The sequence below is a fragment of the Bidens hawaiensis genome, unplaced genomic scaffold, assembly GCF_021521415.1.
Source record: "Bidens hawaiensis isolate Kalapana, Puna unplaced genomic scaffold, B.hawaiensis_p1.1 tig00029671_1, whole genome shotgun sequence".
Taxonomy (NCBI): domain Eukaryota; kingdom Viridiplantae; phylum Streptophyta; class Magnoliopsida; order Asterales; family Asteraceae; genus Bidens; species Bidens hawaiensis.
The window spans coordinates 166762-184246 of record NW_027494930.1 but is presented as its reverse complement, the minus strand read 5'-3'; the positions used below and the strand labels follow the sequence as shown (position 1 = coordinate 184246).

At 35.2% G+C, this 17485-nt stretch overlaps 2 protein-coding genes and 1 pseudogene across 4 annotated transcripts; 2 read left to right on the top strand and 1 right to left on the bottom strand.

Annotated features, from left to right (window-relative positions):
- Positions 1-1309: 1309 nt before the first annotated feature.
- Positions 1310-3874, top strand: LOC143579361 (high mobility group B protein 13-like; annotated as a pseudogene). The gene is made up of 8 exons (XR_013143449.1): positions 1310-1856; positions 2268-2390; positions 2480-2757; positions 2848-2957; positions 3046-3278; positions 3362-3453; positions 3535-3619; positions 3707-3874. The product of XR_013143449.1 is annotated as a high mobility group B protein 13-like (transcript).
- Positions 3875-4882: 1008 nt separating this feature from the next.
- Positions 4883-8379, bottom strand: LOC143579356 (uncharacterized). The gene is made up of 6 exons (XM_077062692.1): positions 8159-8379; positions 6578-6639; positions 6373-6505; positions 6213-6285; positions 6061-6126; positions 4883-5963 (listed from the first exon to the last, which is right to left on the bottom strand). The coding sequence occupies exons 1-6, from the start codon at positions 8335-8337 to the stop codon at positions 5715-5717; spliced, it is 762 nt and encodes a 253-aa protein (XP_076918807.1). The 5' UTR covers positions 8338-8379; the 3' UTR covers positions 4883-5714.
- Positions 8380-14260: 5881 nt separating this feature from the next.
- LOC143579360 (uncharacterized) lies at positions 14261-16674 on the top strand. Of its 2 annotated transcripts, none has more exons than XR_013143448.1 (2): positions 14261-15737; positions 15769-16674. XR_013143448.1 is itself a non-coding variant. In XM_077062693.1 (2 exons), the coding sequence occupies exon 1, from the start codon at positions 14505-14507 to the stop codon at positions 15465-15467; it is 963 nt and encodes a 320-aa protein (XP_076918808.1). In that variant the 5' UTR covers positions 14261-14504; the 3' UTR covers positions 15468-15509; positions 15706-16674. The 2 variants fall into 2 exon arrangements, 1 of the variants encoding a protein (XP_076918808.1); XM_077062693.1 differs by having other exon boundaries at positions 14261-15509; positions 15706-16674.
- The last annotated feature ends 811 nt before the right edge of the window (positions 16675-17485 follow it).

The following is a 17485-nucleotide window of genomic DNA, read 5'->3' as shown; positions in this document are numbered from 1 at the left end:
CAATTGTTAATAATACCAAGTACTGAGGACCACTGATCTTGACAGGATCTGTCTAAGGATAACTGATCCAAGAACATATGTCAAAATAACGTATCCACAGTGTCAAATTTCCATGCCCTAACAATAGTAACGATGAGTAATGGATTTTTTTTACATATTTTGTAATGGATTAAGTTTCTACTTGACTTTTCATTGTTCAGGTTTGATGTTTGATTCATGTTTGATGTTTATTAATGTATTTTTGAGTTGAAGTTGCATTTATATTGAATTACAAGGTAAATTATTTAACCCGGTTGAACATCACGGTTTAACCGGTTACACCATTTTTAAACCAAATCCTGTACGAGTAAAATACCGGTTTTTAAAACATTGGTTTTATATTCAACCCAGTTTAAGAAAAATTCTTTAAATATAATTATATTACCAGTCAAAATTACAAAATAAACATCAACTTTTAAAATCAAAATATCAATATCAAGTCCCTAAGGTCCCCCCCCCCCCCCACCCCAAATATTTTTCCATGGAATTTACACCTAAAGAAGTCACACGTAAGTCCTAAGGTGTTCATATGGACGGTGATATCACACTAAGATTTTCAAGTTGACTGACATTTTCGCCTGAAGAGTACATGTTTACTTTTATGATTAATCAATGTCTATTTTGTAAAAGTTAACCACTCATATATGTTTATTTTGAATAACTTCACTCTTTCTTATATATGTTTTGATATAAACAAATAAATTTTCACAAAATAAATATAAATATTTCTTTTGTAAACACAAAGAAACTTTAGACATATATTGAAACAAATATTACATAGAAATGAAATAATATTTTTTATACATTTATTCCCCATTCTCCATCCTTATCTCTATAATTACACTAAAAAACATTACATTTCTCTCTCCAGTTCAATTAAATAATATTTTTTATACATTTATCATTACAGTTTCTCTTTCCTCTACTCACAAACAATCCAATAAATATTAAAAAATAAATAGGGGCAAACAATGTTCCCCAAATGTTTTCCAAAATTTACAAAAAATCACTACATTTTTCTCTCCACCCTATAATTTACACTCACAACCACTCATAACTTCACCCTATAATTTACATACTCTCCTCACATAAATTTAGGGGATGGGATGCGAATGCTCTAAAACACAACATTTTCAGGAAAAAAATACTAATATATATTATAGGCATTTAATTCCCAGATTTGAAGTCATTAACAATCTTAATTCTTAAAAGGTAAAATTTTCAAACTTTTTACAAACTTTCTTGTCCAATATTAATTCCAAATAACAATAATTAATAATAATAAAAATTTTGTAGGCAATATTTTTGAATTCACAAATATAACCGTTAGAACCACACCAATACTCCTCTTTATAAAACCCTCAAATCATTTCTATTCAAACCAACAAAACAATCTCTTCCTTGAATCAATCACACAAATGGCCGATATCGCAACCGCAGATTTCGTGGCTATCCCCACAAAGAAGAGAACCCAAAAGCCGCTAAACCCCAAACCCTCTTCAACCAATGAATCCAACATTGCCGCGGGAGCGATCTCTGCAGGAAAAGAGAACTCCGAAACCCTCTCGCAACACAAATCCACAAAAATCAAGAAACCATCCAAATCGAAAATGCAACCGCAACCCGAAGCTGCAACATTTGAGAAAGAGTTGTTGGAAATGCAAGAGAAGCTTGAAAAGATGACACTTGAGAAGCAACAAGCAGAGGAGCTTTTGAAGTTGAAGGATCAAGAGCTTGAGTTGAATAATAAAGAGCAACAAAAGATGAAATTGGAGCTTAAAAAGTTGCAGAAATTGAAAGAATTTAAACCCACAATGGTATGTTATTATTAACCCTTTTAATATAATATCTCTAGGGTTTTAATTTCTTTAATATGTTAAAGTTTTTGAATCTTGAATCTTGGTCCTAGGGTTAGTCTAATTAGGGTTTGTATCAAGATTCCCTTTTGATATAATATTATGATTTCAAGTTCTTCAATTTGTGTTAAAGTATCTGAATCTTGATTCTTGATTCTAGGGTTAGTCAATAAAATTAGGGTTTGTATGTTTAAATTTGGTTTTTGGGACTAGGGTTTGTATCAAGATTTGAAATTGTTGTGAAAAATCAAATTTTTAGGGTTTTCATCATCTTTTTCACATCTATAATAATATAATTCTTGATTTTAGCACTTGGGTCTTTGTATCTTGAATTGGAAACTTAAATTAGGGTTTTAATAATCTGTTGTATAGACACTTCCCATACTGCAATCTTTAAAAGACAAAGATCAAGTGAAGAAGAAGAAGAAGAGTGGGCAAGAAACCAAAAAGCCTGCAACTCCTTACAACATGTGGTGTAAGGAGAATTGGACTGAGGCAAGCACCAATTTTTTCATCTTTTTTTTTTGTGTGTGTGGGTATGAAAGATTTTGCTAAAAATTGTGGGAATTGTGTGAATTTTGCAGGTGAAGAAAGAAAATCCAGAAGCAGAGTTTAGTGAGGTAGCAAATATTTTGGGGGCAAAATAGAAGACATTAACTCCTGAAGAAAAGAAGCCTTATGAGGAGAAATATCAAACCGAGAAGGCGGTTTATTTGAAAGTTATGGGTAATGAGAAGAGAGAAAATGAAGCTATGAAGCTACTGGAAGAAGAACAGAAGCAGAAAACAGCTTTGGAGTTACTTGAACAATATCTGCAATTCAAACAAGAAGCCGAAGAAGACGGTGATAACAAGAAGAAAAAGTAATTATCTAAATTTACTGTAATCTTTATGTTTTATAAAATTTGGTCATTGTCAAAATTTGATTTTAATGATTTTTGTTATGGATACAGGAAGTAGAAAGATCCATTAAAGCCGAAGCGTCCCGAATCTGCGTATTTCTTGTTTATGAACGAAAGACGAGCTGCTTTAGTAGCTGAAAACAAGAGTGCGGTTGAGGTAATTTGATTTAAACATTAAAAGATCAAATTAGACAAACTTAATGCTGTTTTTTTGAAAAAGTAAAGAACTTGGTTCTTGTTTTGGTGGTGGCAGATTGCTAGGGGAAGAATGGAAGAACATGACAGATGAACAAAAGGCGCGGTATGAAAAAGTTGCAAAGCAAAAGAATGAAAAATATATTCAAGAAATGGAGATTTACAAGCAGAATAAAGAAAATGAAGCTGAAATTGCTAAGAAGGAAGAAGATGAGGTTTTGAAAGTTTTATAGCAGGAAGCTTTACAATTGCTTAAAAAGAAAGAGAAAACCGAAACAATCATTAAGGTTTGTGTTATTAGTTTTACGGTGTTAATTCTTCATTCGATTTTAGGATAAGATTAATTTTGGTTTTATGATCGGTTATGCAGAAAACGAAGGAAAAGAAGCATAAGAAGAAGAGCAATAAGATTGATGATCCTAACAAGCCCAAACGCCCCGCTTCTTCTTTCCTTCTTTTCAGGTAGCATATCGTGACTCATTTCAAGATTTCAATAAACTCGCGTTTCGAATGTTATTAATCATGTTGTTTTGCATCAAGCAGCAAAGAAACAAGGAATGATTTGAAGAAAGAGAAGCCCGATATTAGCAATGCACAACTCACTGCTCTCATTTCTGTGAAGTGGAAGGTATGTTTCACTTTCTCAAGTGTTCGTGTTCGTGTTCGTTCGGTTAACTGTTAAAAGTTTGAAATTCTTACGAGTTTAAATGTGCAGGAACTGAGTGAAGAAGAGAAACAGAGATGGAATGCAGAGGCTGCAGAAGCCATGGAAAGTTACAAGAAGGAAATGGAGGAGTATAATAAGAACGTAGTGGAAACCGCTAACAATGATGATAACCAGCACTAATTTGGCTTATGATGTTCAACTGGTTCTGTTGAACTCCTTTTAAGTTGATAATTATGTCTCAAGTTTTAGCCACAAACCAGGGTATTTGAATGAAAAATTACTATCAGTGGAAAAATAAATTTGATTACATGCTTTTGAAATTCGACCATTGTTTGCTAGAAAAAAAATTGAGCACGACATTATTTGTAAATTATGTCGTAAATCATAGTTCGTACTTTGGCATGGTGCATGAGAGAATACAGCAAAAGGATTTGATTAACAAATTTTTATATTTTTTTTGAAGTTGATTTTCTAATCAAGTTTCATAATTTACCTGCGGTCTATGAAAAAATATTGGTTCATTGTCAAATTACATATTCATTAAGATAATCAACAGGTGAAAAGGATGTTGGTTCAGTTCTGAGACCACATAATCTATGATGTTCTATTAATATGAATGTTTTGTGGACTCTGCAGTCTGAATAAGTTTGATTTTGAATTTAAGATTTATCGACTCCGCAGTCTGAATGAGTTCGATTTTTAACATCTATCTAAAATCTCTTGAATAGGAACAAAGACATAAAAGATATATATGCTTATAAGAAACCACAAAAAAGGCTCAGGGTTCATTGTTAGTAGTGTCGAGAAGCCAGTGAAGATCATTTCTTGTTTCAGTGTTTAGATAAGTACGTTTAGTTTAATCGGTACTCATTGTCACCATTTCATGCCAGTAAATAGCAAATTCAGTTTCAGTAATACACTTGATTTTAGTATTTTACCCGTCAAACTCGGAACAATTCTTGAAAGTTCGGTTCCAACTATTTACCTAAAATGTTTTGGGACACATCATTCATTGCACCAGAAACTTTCTATCTATAGAAAGGTTCCATGCCAGTTGCCTGGATGACGAAAGAATCGAACCAACTAGAATAATACCACTGGAAGGCACTAAAATTCGAAAAACCAAAAACTATGATTATAAAGTCAGAATCCAATTCCGGTTTGGTGATATGGGAATCCAATTCCCATTTCAAAAACTGCTATAAATTCATGTCCCATTGTGTACCAATGTGTGTGAGCCATCAATCAATCAAAGCCCAAAAAACAAACCGAACAACAAATGGCTTCAATCCAATGCCAAAGGTCGGTCGACCACACCACTCAACACGCCCATATCCCAGCCAATACCCAAAACAAATGCAACACTTGTGGCAACCAAAAACCAGTTGACCACACCAAAACCAGTCAACACGCCCCAAACAAATGTAACAACACCTGTTCATGCTGCCACCGTAAGGATAACGAGCATTCGTTTACCAACAGAATGAAAGAGATGGCAAACTCAACTTACAAGAAAGTGGCTGACCAGATGCACCGCCATGATCAACACAACAATGGTCATCGACCCAACTCAGGCCCAAAACCAGTTGGCCCCAAACCGGTTAGCCCAAAACAAAAAGAATCAAGCATGTCCACCTGCATACCTAGAATCGGTGATAATAGAAGGAAAGACAAAAACTCAAAAAAGAAGGGAAAAGATTGTAAATGCAAAGATGGCAGCAGCAGTAGCGACAGTGACAATGAAGCTCATGCTAAACGTATCTAAGGTGTGGAGAACTGCTAATATATTATAACATATACAAGGCATACTAAATTCAATAAATCACATGTGGTACTTGTGAAGCTTTACTGAAATTGGTGTGTAATAACTACTGTATTTCCTTTTGTATGGTATTTCCTAATAAACGATATTAACTCACTTTTTCATACATGATTAAGAGTCAAAAGAAAGATAGAAAAGCACAACACACCAGAACTAACTGACACAGTCATATCCTTCACTAGAGAATAATTGTTATGATGAAAACATGATATAAGCTAGTATATACAAATAATATCACTTGTGAAAACTTACTATGGGTGCATCGATCGCCTTTTCAGTTGTGATTTGTTTAACAAACATTGCAACAGCTTCAACGGCATGTCCTTCAGCTTCTTCATGAGTCATTCCAGTTAACTCGAGATTCTTCTTAGCGATTTGGAATGAGTGATCACCATTTTCAATGACATGCAAAGCGTTTATAACATTTAATTTATTCCTAACCGTTTCTAAAGAGTCCAACGGGCAGAAACCATCATTTCCACCCTACATCAAATATATATAAAAAATATAGCAATGAATCAACCACTTTTAAGTACTGTAAACATAAGTGAAAAGCCTTTTTAGCTTTTCATTGTTATACCTGTACAAACATGATGGGAACAGTAAGTTGCAACAAGGGTTCATCTCGAATGACTCCATTGGTGGCCTGCAACATTATCTATTGTGTCAAATACCATTTACAGAAGAAATAAAATCTAAAGAAACAAAAATAGAATTCATTTAGCAACAAACCTTTAGTGGATATCCCAAGCAGATTACAGCTGAAGCCTCAATACCATCCTCTGCAGCTACCATACAACTGACTCTGTCAAAATTGAACAGTCTTGTTTTAGTGACCTTTTTATAGACGGTCCATAACAAACTGCAACTATTTAAACAGTTTAACCACTACCTTGAACCCAAGGATTTTCCAGCCAAAATCAAAGGATGTTCTGGATACTTGGCAGCAGCCTTTCTTACAACATCAGAGTGAAACCCAACCAGTTTTTCTGGCTTCGGTGCAGCCTTTCTTCTACCATTAATATCTGCCAGACACCATAATTAGTTACCCTAACGCCAAGTGAAGATTTTACATCAAACACATATATGAAACTCACATGGATAGTCAAAAGTTACAACTTCCACAGCATCTAAAGCATTGGCCAGCAAGTTCTTCCATCTGCATAAAACTCAAGCCTGGTGTTCAATAGAAATCTAGTTGTAAGCAAATTGATATGCACATACATGTCTTTGCCCATTTGATTTGTTTTACTCTAATTCTCATTTCAAATTTCACAATTATATTATATATACATATGTACTATTTGAAAAAAATAGCAAGCATATTCTGCATTGCAATAAATAAAAGCTTTAATCATGTAAATAGAACCAAATTTTTGGTATTTCAATCAACAAATTTTAGATAAGCAGTCACATGATTTGACCTGCATTATACTAAAACTTAACAAGGTATCTAAGTTCAATTACTTCAGGAGTTCCGAGTCGAATGTGAATTAAATCAGTGTAAGGAACTCTAATTATCATTGCAAATTTCAAAATTAAAACTACTGCATTTGATATCCATACATCCTATTTGTAGACATATAAACCACAGTCTGCATTGCAATAGAAACACATTTCAGGGATTTAAATCAGTAAGCTGCAATAATAAGCCCTAATAGCATGAACAAAACAAAATTTAAGCTTATTGTCAAACTAGCCATCAATCTTACTAAAATTTAACAAGGTATCTAAATTCCATTGCTTCATAAGTTCAGAGTTCAGTGTTAATTAATTTAGCGTAATTTACTTAATCGTGTGCAAAATTAACACACGTATACTTAATATTCACATGTCCTATTTGAATAAACAACAAGCATATTCTTCATTGGAATAGTAAAAAGCATGGTTGTAAAAAATCCCAACTAAGCGCTGATTTATCGCTAGCTACTACCCCACCGACTTGTCTCCGACTAATCTCTATTTTTCCAAAATCGGTCAAAATTGAAAATTTTATATAAAAAATTTGGAATATATACATACACACACACACACATATATATATGTATGTATGTATATTTGAAAATTTACATATAAATTCCAACCCGATGAATCCTGATTAATCATGTTATTCATTAGTCCCTACCCCACTTCGCAACTAGCGAGTTCTACAACACTGGATAAAAGCTTTAATTAGGGCTGTAAACGAACCGAACAAAATCAAACAAGGCCTTGTTCATGTTTGTCTGTTAAACAAATAACATGTTCACAAACACTTACCGAACGAGATTTTTAGTTCATGTTTGTTCATTAAGTTAATAAAATCCGTTCACGAACACATACAAAATCTGCGGAGCCTAGAGATTGAGATCGATGTATTCATCAATGTGAATGATGAGAAGAATATAAAACGTTTAGATAAAATAAAAAAATGTACAAAAAACTTTCATGAACATATACAAATGAACATGAACGAATGTTAGTGAACACATTATTGAATGTGGTTCATGTTTGTTCATTAATTACACAAACGAGCATAAATGAACTTCCAGCCGAGCGGTTCACATTTGGTTCGTTTACAGCCCTAGCTTTAATCATGTAGACAGGAATCAAAATTTAGGGATTTAAATCAACAACCGGCGAATTGTGATTACTTGAGCAAAATGTAGTTTAAAAAATAATATGAAATGAAATAAAACCTAATTATCCACTCGGAAGTTGACGGAGCACCAGCGCCATGAGCAAATACGACTACTGGCGAATTGTGATTACTTAACGTGACCGGCAAGCTTTCGGATCGTTTGGTAACCGGAGCGTATACTTGTATAGCCTTTTCGTCTTCGCTTTCTGTTGTCTCTCGCGGCCGCTTTGACGTCATTGATCGGAATCTGAGTTGATTCAGTTCAACAACTTCTTCAGAGAGATATGAAACCCTAATTTCTTGTTGTTGTTGTTGGCTGATTATCTCGCGCCAAATGACATCGGCTGGCTGGCGCGGCTATACTGAGCTGTCAGAGTTTTACTTGGGCTTTTTATGACATAAAGCAACTAGCCCATATCTTCATTTCAGAAGGGTCAACACTCAAACCGGCCCCGAAACCGACCCAACCCGCATGTTTCGGGTGTCGGTTCGTATTTTTGCTCAACAAACCGGGTTTAACTGAAAGCCGGTTTTAAACAGGTCCTGTGACTTGGGCGTATATGTTTACTAGCAAGGTACCCGCGCAATGCAGCGGGGCGTGCGCGCAACTCAACATTGAATGTAGTCTGTGTCGGTACATACGTCGATGACAGTGTGCACGTAGTCATCTGACCTGGCCCATTTTTACATCACCTGATAATAGTGTGCACGTAGCCTAAAATTGGACACGTAACTCATGCAAAGCCAGTTGCGTGTAATGGAAGATTGAACATGCGTAACCAGACGGGAATACACATTACCGACATTAAAACTTGCCTAATCAATATACAGTAATTTGAAATAATTCATTTTTTAAACCAACCCGTTTTGCCCCCAAACCCATTCTGACTCTAGAGCCATCTGACCTGGCCCATTTCTACTCGAACCCGAACCATAATCATTTTTTTTTGTATCGACTCATTCCGACCCTATTGTACTTTTACAAGTGACCTGAATTCGCCCGACTCGACCTGTTACCCGGTTCTAAATGATAAGCGCGTAACATGCTAAATTTTTATAACTAAAAATTATAGCATATTATACCCAAATTAAAAAGAAAAAAATGCTTGTTTTTATGATGTAATTTTTGTGAAAAAATATTAACGTGTGAAAAGGTTATGGTCGTTAAAAAACCATGGAGTAGTTGGTTTTGAATTAGGGATCATATGTGCAACTTTTATTAAACTTACAAAATAAGGTAGTGAAGTTGAGGGACCAAAGTTGTAAGTATATTTTGAAATGTGGGTAAAGACTTAATTACCCCTAACTTATAATTTTTTAATGCATTATGTGTTGTATATAAAACAATGAGTTTTATATCTTTTAAAATTTAAGAAATCCCTGACACATGCTTTATATATAGTATAGATTATTATGGGCCGATGGCTGATGCAAGCTTCTTTGCCTCTTTGGGCTTCACGAAGTCCAATTGTCTAAAAGCAGATAACTTTTAAAATAACTTTACTAGTTTACTACTTTACACTAAAGCTGAAACCATAAAACTTGAAATCATGCATACATTATTATAGTGTAACAATAGGTATGTAAGGTAAGTACTAAGTAGGCTGACAATTGACAATGGTATTGATAATTAACATGCATGCTACGGTAATGTTACCGTTTTTTGAACTTTTTTTATCATTAAAAAAGTACTTGGAACTAGTATTAAAGAGTTTCACAACACTCTTTATTCACAACTCAGATCACTTTTACTCACAACACTCTTTATTCATAACTATTCCTTAAATCATAGAAATACACTCTTTGTTCACTTTCAAATGGCTACTTTAAGTGCTCCAACTCAACCCACCGTTGGCGTAACCGACGTAGTTATTCAAATTTATCCTACTAATAGGAACCGGGCAATATGGTGTAATTTCTGTAACAAGTAACAACTGCACCGAACATATGTAATGCAATAATGCAATTTTTCAAAATGCAATGATTTTGACTTCGACTTGGAGTTTGGCAGCCCCCTAATCCACTTCAGACTTTATAATTCAGAGCAGGCCTGCCAGGGTGCCCACTGCTGTAGTCCATTCCACCCAAAGAAAACAAAAAAGGTTTAAAACCGAGCCAGTTCAGACCATTCCAAGTTCTTGCTCACTGAAACCGGGTCCCAAACCGAACCGGTTCGGGTAAAGAACCGGTTTTGTACACCTCTATATGGAACCACGATTAGAGCCGTCATTTTTAACCCCAACCCAAAACCTGACTCGGATAGCAATAAACTGAAATCGAAGTACCCGTACTCATGAAACCCGAACCCGAATCTAACAAACCCGAGTACAACCCGAACTAATACGAGTCAAGTATCGATTACTTTTTAATGGGGTTCTGGTTAACACGAAAAACTCGTTTCACTAAGTATTCTATTCAACTATATATCACATGCTTTCTACTTTCAATGAATGTCGCTACCTACACAATTCATATTTTAAGTCGCATATTCCATTCCGATTCCAACACTACCTGTCGATTATTATTCCAACATTCATTAATCTAGAGATTAGATATGATTATTTTTCAATCAATGGATCGTTTTTTCAGGCTCAATTCATCATTTGACCGGTTATTCATTGCATCAATCGAAACGTTTTTTCAGGCTCTTTCGATTGGATTATGTGGTTTGTTATTTTCTTATGTAAATTAAAACTTGAAGATTATATATTTGCTATTATTTTAGCATATATATATATATATATAGTTTTTTAGGTAAAATACTCGTAACCCAATTAACCCGTACTTATAAAACCTGAATTCGAATAGCCCAGGGGAGATTAGGGTCTAGTATGAGTACTCGAAAAAAAATTATTGAACCCGAGGAACACCCGACATGAACCCAAAATCCGAAAGTACAACCCGAATAGCACCCCTAACCACGATGTGCTAGGCTAATTCGTCCTTGAAAGCTCGTATGCCAGTTCGCCTTATCAGTTCTGACCTGGATACCACTCTTAGGATATGTTTAGTTGGAGGTAATGGATTAAATGAGAGAATGAAATTAATGGACTAATGAATGAAAGTGATCATTACAATTCCTTTGTCTTTTTTGTTAACCTATGAGAATGAAATAAATTATTATTTTATGTTGTTCGGTAGCCATAAAAAACGTAGGAATGAAATATAAATGATAAAAATATTCCCATCAATATATATACATACACACACACACACACACACCAAAAAAGAAAAAAAAATGTGATGGTGACAGTGGTGGTGGCGGCGGCATCGGTGACGACGATGGTGGTTGCGGTGGTGGCAATGGCGGTAGGGGTGGTGGCAGTTAGGTGATAATGGCGATGGTAGTGATGGCGGTCAGGTGGTGGTAGTCAAGTAGTGACAATGGTGATGATGGTCAGGCGACAACAAAGACAATGGTTGGGATGACTACGGCTACGGTGGCGGTGGTAGTGATGGTGGTCTGGTGGTGGTAGTGGCAAGGTGGTGGTGGTGGTGTCTATCGTTTATTCCATTGCATTGAGCAACCAAATGCATTTTTTAATTCCTTCACAATGAGTAATTCCATTCATTCTGTTATTACTGCATATCAAACGCTACCTTAGAAAGAAACTCATGCACTATATGCAAGAAAAATTTGTGGCCCAACCTAAAACTTCTATTTTATCATATGTGAGACTTGAATCAGATACCCAAATACATGTTCAATCACTTTAAGATAATGAAAGAAATTATGTTTTTTATGTGTAACATTGTTATCTTGTATAGTTGTATACTTGTATGTTATTATTATATGATAAACTAGTTTGAGGCTCGTGTATTACACGGGTAATTGTTGAAAATTTTAAACTTTAACCATTAAGTGAAATAGAGGCAACAAATTGATTATATATTGTTAATACAATTACAATTAAATTAAAATTACACTACATTTTTTATTGTATTATTAGGTATACAATGTTTATCAAAAATCAAAATTTTTAGTCCATGTCTGCTTGTAACTATTAATAAAGTAACATATAGGTCTGCTTATAACTCTTGATATAGCTATATATAGTTGCATGTGTGACAAAAAAGGTTCTCTAAGTACATACCAACTCTAGATAAATGATAATATATATCCATGGTACTAATAAAAAATATTCATACACATAAAATATCATGTTTTTAATCAATTAATATGATGTCATTTGAGAATATCTCCTCATGTTTATCCAAAAAAAAACATTAGTATCCCAAAAACCATATACCTGAACTTTGATAAAATAATTATCCTTAGAATCTTTACAATTTGAAATTGATTGATCATGATAAATTTGTTGTAATTAATATTCTGTGTATGACAAATTTTTAATTGACTTTATATTTTACAATTAAAAACTGTATAATCAAGCGACATAAAAACCAAAAATTTAAATATAACAAAATGATTTGTTTATTTCATATGAATGTAATTGTCAGGAAAATGAAAAATACATACTAACATTAAAACCATGTTCAAATAATAGTGATTATTCTGAGTTAAAAGAATATTAGAAGATTTAAAGTTGCATAAAATGAATGTAGCGATTATTATTATTTATAATCGTTGAAAGTAGGGCTGCCACTTTTACCCGTAACATGAAACCCAACCCAAGAAAACCCGTACCTGACCCAAACTAACCTGACCCGAGAAACTCAAACCCAAGAAAATACTAACCCGAACCTGAATCGAATGAATTCGGGTTGGTTCTTGGGTCAGAATTCTAGGTTTCGGGTCAACCCGAAAACTATTAGTTTTAAAATCATATGTATTTTCAGGTATTAAAGGCTAAGCCTTAGTCGCTGACGTTATCAGAATTTAGTCCAAGTCGATTGTTCTCATTGCACATATTATGAATCGAATGCTTATTGTTTATTATTTTGAATATAAACCATAATAAACACTTTAATTAACACTTCAAAATTCACTAATCGTCTCTTGTCAATCCATATGGAGAATACTTATTGTATGTAGTAATGGATTTAGTTGGAATAAACCTATAATTTTAATGTCATATATTGAAATGACTTAAAAGATAAGGACCATATATGAAAATTGGTTGGAAAAAAATGAGGAAGATTATGGTATTGAGAAGTGGCAAAAATAATAGGCTTTTATTATAATAGAAAAATGATTTGAAAATCATCAAATATATACATGAAAAATTAACCGAAATAACTTAGGTAATATGTCACCAAAACACAAGTTTTGAGTTTTTTTATAAAACTATCAAGAGTTTACCGAATTCGAGTCACCTTCCCGGCCAGTAAAAAGAAAAAAAACTAAATTGTTTCTAACCATAAGTACTCAGTTAATAAACTTTAAAAAAAATGGAAAAACTAGAACTCGGTTTTAGCCTATAATTATATCATAGCGACTCATGCTCATCATATGAATCAGCAAATGAAATCCAAAACAAAAGGATTCGCAAACGATGAATTAACAACCAAAGTCCAAAAGTCTTCACAACATATATATGAACATATAAATAAGCCAACCGATCCTCATTAGTCTTTCTACTCATGAAACAATAATATCTTATGCTATACAAATGTAGCGGCCACAAGTCTCTAGCTAGGACTGTTAGGTAGTAGTAGTAGTAGATATTTAAGAAAAATAATGGTTCAACGTCCAACCACATAATTAAACAGTGTTTCATTTCAAGCAAGCTCTTGGTTCTTCTCCATTATCCTCACTTCTTTTGCATATCTAAGCACATTGGCCTGAAACACATATACTCAAACTCAGAGGTGGCTCGTGGAATAGCGAAAATAAGTTAGGGCTTTAGGCCCCCGTTTAGTTAAGGCCTCCAAATAAAAAAACATTGTATATAGATATATTATAATGAGTATGGTAAACTCAAAGTAATGTATTGATGTGGTGGTAGACTTGGTTATTACTGAAGTATAGGTTATGAGTTCAAAATTTATAATAATCAATTTTTTTTCTTAACAATTGTTATTAAAATGCCTCAAAATCTTGTTTTGATTTAGACCTCCACATTCGTTGAGACGGCCCTGCTCAAACTTAATCAACAATCTAAACTCTAAAGTGTGTGTGTGTGTGAGAGAGAGAGAGAGATGAGTGTGTATGTGTGTGTCTGGATGGTGGTCAGCCGTCCCATGTTATTAAAGTATAATTAAGAGAACATGTCGTATAGTTAAGAGAATATGTTAATTTTGTATAGTTATTTAGTTTCCTATTCTTTTGGTCAAATCTCCTTTGATTATGGTGTAATTTGTGTATCCGTATTATTATATAAAGCAATCTAATACCTCAACATACGTGAGGTTGATTTCACCATATCTCACATGGTATCAGCCAAATAACCACCGATCCTATTTTCTTCCTAACCCTATTTTTTTCCTTCTTCTCTTCTTCAATGGCGGATTCCTCTTCTGAATCTCTATCTATGAGCACCCTATTACACCTTGTCACTCTCAAACTAACCCCTACTAACTACCTGGTTTGGAAGAATCACATGCTTCCAATCTTTGCATTCCAGAATCTGCTTGGTCATATCGATGGCACCTCCCTCCAGCCGTCATCCACCATCACTGTCGAAGGCAAGACGACTCCGAATCCAGCCGCTTCTCTCTGGGCGGCTCAAGACCAGAAAGCTGTTATACTTTTGAATGCCTCTTTAACCGAAGAAGTTGCTTCGGAGGTTCTCGGCATCTCCGGTGCACGTCAAATCTGGATTGCACTCGAATTGGCTTTCAGTAATTCTTCTACTGAGCGTATGTATTTTCTCCATGACACTCTTCGTCAACTCACAAAAGGTACTTCTTTGGTTACCGATTATAGTCGAAAATTTAAATCAATTTGTGATCAGTTAGCTGCTATTGGACAACCCGTTCTCGAGTTGGACAAGTTCCACTGGTTCCTTTGTGGACTTGGACCAGCCTTTGAGAATTTTTCCGTGCTATACGGACTACTAAACCAGCCCCGCTATTTCGTGACCTTGTTACTCAAGCCGAAAGTCACGAGATTTTTATGCAATCTATTAATGGGAGTTCCAACCCACCAGCGGCCTTCACAGCTCAACATCAGTCAAATAATTACCGCGGGAACGCTTCTCGCGGTCGGTCAAATAATTACCGAGGGAACTCTTATCGTGGAGGGCAAAGTAATGGTCGTGGTCGTTCTTATGAAAAGAGGCTTCCTCATTGTCAAATTTGCAAAACTCATGGCCACGCTGCCACTGCTTGTCATGATCTACATAAGTATGCTAGGCAACACTCTCCTTCTGATGACTCATTGGCAAAGGCCTTTCATGCTCAATGTCATGTTACTAATAACACGCCAGATTGGAACGTTGACTCGGGAGCTACTACGCACATGACTCCAGATTTTGATTCTCTTCATCAGTCTGCTCCTTATCAAGGTAATACAAGTGTTATTTTTGGCAATGGTAAGACTCTTCCCGTTACTCATACGGGTACTTCTGTTATTTCCGATCATATTAAATTAAGAGATGTTTGGTCATTCCAAATCTGACAAAGAAGTTATTATCTGTCAGCAAATTAACATCTGATTATTCGGTTGATGTGCTTTTCTCTCAACCTTTCTTTCATATTCAGGATCGGATAACAAAAAGAGTGCTAGCTAAGGAGTTTGTGAAAACGGCCTTTACGTGTTAAAAGAAATTCCACAATCCTTGGTTGCTACAGTTTCGAGTCGAGCATCTTATGAACTTTGGCATGCTTGTTTAGGCCACGTTTGTTTTGACTCTATTTCTATTTTAAATAAGTTGGGGGCTTTATCTGTTACTTCAGTTTTGCCCAAACCAAACATTTGTGTTTCTTGTCAACTTGCAAAGGGTCAAAAACTTTCATTTGATGTTAATTTAAAACGATCTTTACATCCGTAGGATCTTATACATTGCGATTTATGGGGACCATCACCTATTGGGTCTAAAGATGGTTATTTATATTATGTTGTGTTTATTGATGATTATTCCAGGTTCACGTGGTTTTATCCACTAAAAACCAAAACAGGTTTCTACACGATATTGCCTATATTCATCAATCTTGTTCAAACACAATGTGCAAGGAAGATCAAGGTTTTTCAAAGTTATGGTGGCACGGAATTTTTCAATCACACGATTCGAAAATTTTTTGAAGATAATGGCACTTTTCATCGTTTTTCGTGTCCATATACGCCCTAACAAAATGGGCTTTCGGAGCGAAAACATAGGCATATTGTTGAAACAGGTCTCGCCATGCTATTTAATGCCCATGATCCGGCTCAATTTTGGGTAGAGGCCTTTGCATCGGCAACCTATATTATTAATCGGCTCCCCACTTCATTATTAGATAACAAGTCGCCATTTCAAGTTTATTTGATCACAAACCGCAATATGCGAATTTTCGTGTTTTCGGTTGCCAAGTTTTTCCATATTTGCGTGACTACTCAAAACACAAGCTTGCACCGCGAAGTATTCCGTGTATCTTTATCGGCTATAGCTCACAATACAAAGGGTATCGTTGTCTAGATCCAACCACTTCTCGTATCTACATTACACGTCACGCTCGGTTTAACGAAACGGCATTTCCATTTATGGGGGCGACAGATGTTTCTAGCATATCTAAACTTGACATCATAACCTTTTTGGATGAATTTTCGGGTCCTTTAGCCAACAACTCAACCACCTCACCAACTGATCCATCACCTTCTATTACTCAAACTTTTTCTCAACCACTTAATCCCACTCCAACAAAATTACCTACCACCACTCCGTGTATACTTTGTGAGCCTAAATCAACAACAATCCCACCAATCCCTCTCTCTAATTTATACTCACTAGTTAACTCACCCAATAATTCACCTTCATCCTTCAACTTAAACCCACCAAGCCCACCCTCCTTGACCCAATCTGATCCACCAGCTCATAACCCTCAACCTCTTCCTGAACCATTACATTTCAATCAACCTGATCCGATTCCCTTCAATCATCCGGCCGAGCCTACTTCCTCTACCCATCAAATGACCACTCGATCCAAATCTGGCATTTTTAAACCTAAGCATATTGCTGATTTGGCATCGCTTAACACTCACCCTCTTCATATTGCTTTAACCGCCATCACCGAGCCACGTGGTTTCAAGACCGCAACTAAGGACCCGGAATGGCTACAAGCTATGAATGAAGAGAGAGAGAGAGAGAGAGAGAGAGAGATGAGTGTGTATGTGTGTGTCTGGATGGTGGTCAGCTGTCCCATGTGAAAAAAAAATTCTTAGTGCTATAATTATAGTGTAAAAGTTCTGACCGACCCTAGTGAATATATAACGATAGTTAACTGAGAAAATTTTCAAGGTCCACCACTAACCTAAGCATCAGTTATTTGAACAGCAAAAGCATCA

What these genes read in the sequence shown, in the direction of transcription:
- LOC143579356 (XM_077062692.1), bottom strand. Translation starts at nt 8,337, where the DNA reads ATGACGTCAAAGCGGCCGCGAGAGACAACAGAAAGCGAAGACGAAAAG. An exon ending in TGTAACTTTTGACTATCCAT is followed by an intron (nt 6,506 to 6,577) that starts GTGAGTTTCATA and finishes GGTGTCTGGCAG; the next exon opens with ATATTAATGGTAGAAGAAAG. An exon ending in GGAAAATCCTTGGGTTCAAG is followed by an intron (nt 6,286 to 6,372) that starts GTAGTGGTTAAA and finishes CAATTTTGACAG; the next exon opens with AGTCAGTTGTATGGTAGCTG.
- LOC143579360 (XM_077062693.1), top strand. Translation starts at nt 14,505, where the DNA reads ATGGCGGATTCCTCTTCTGAATCTCTATCTATGAGCACCCTATTACAC.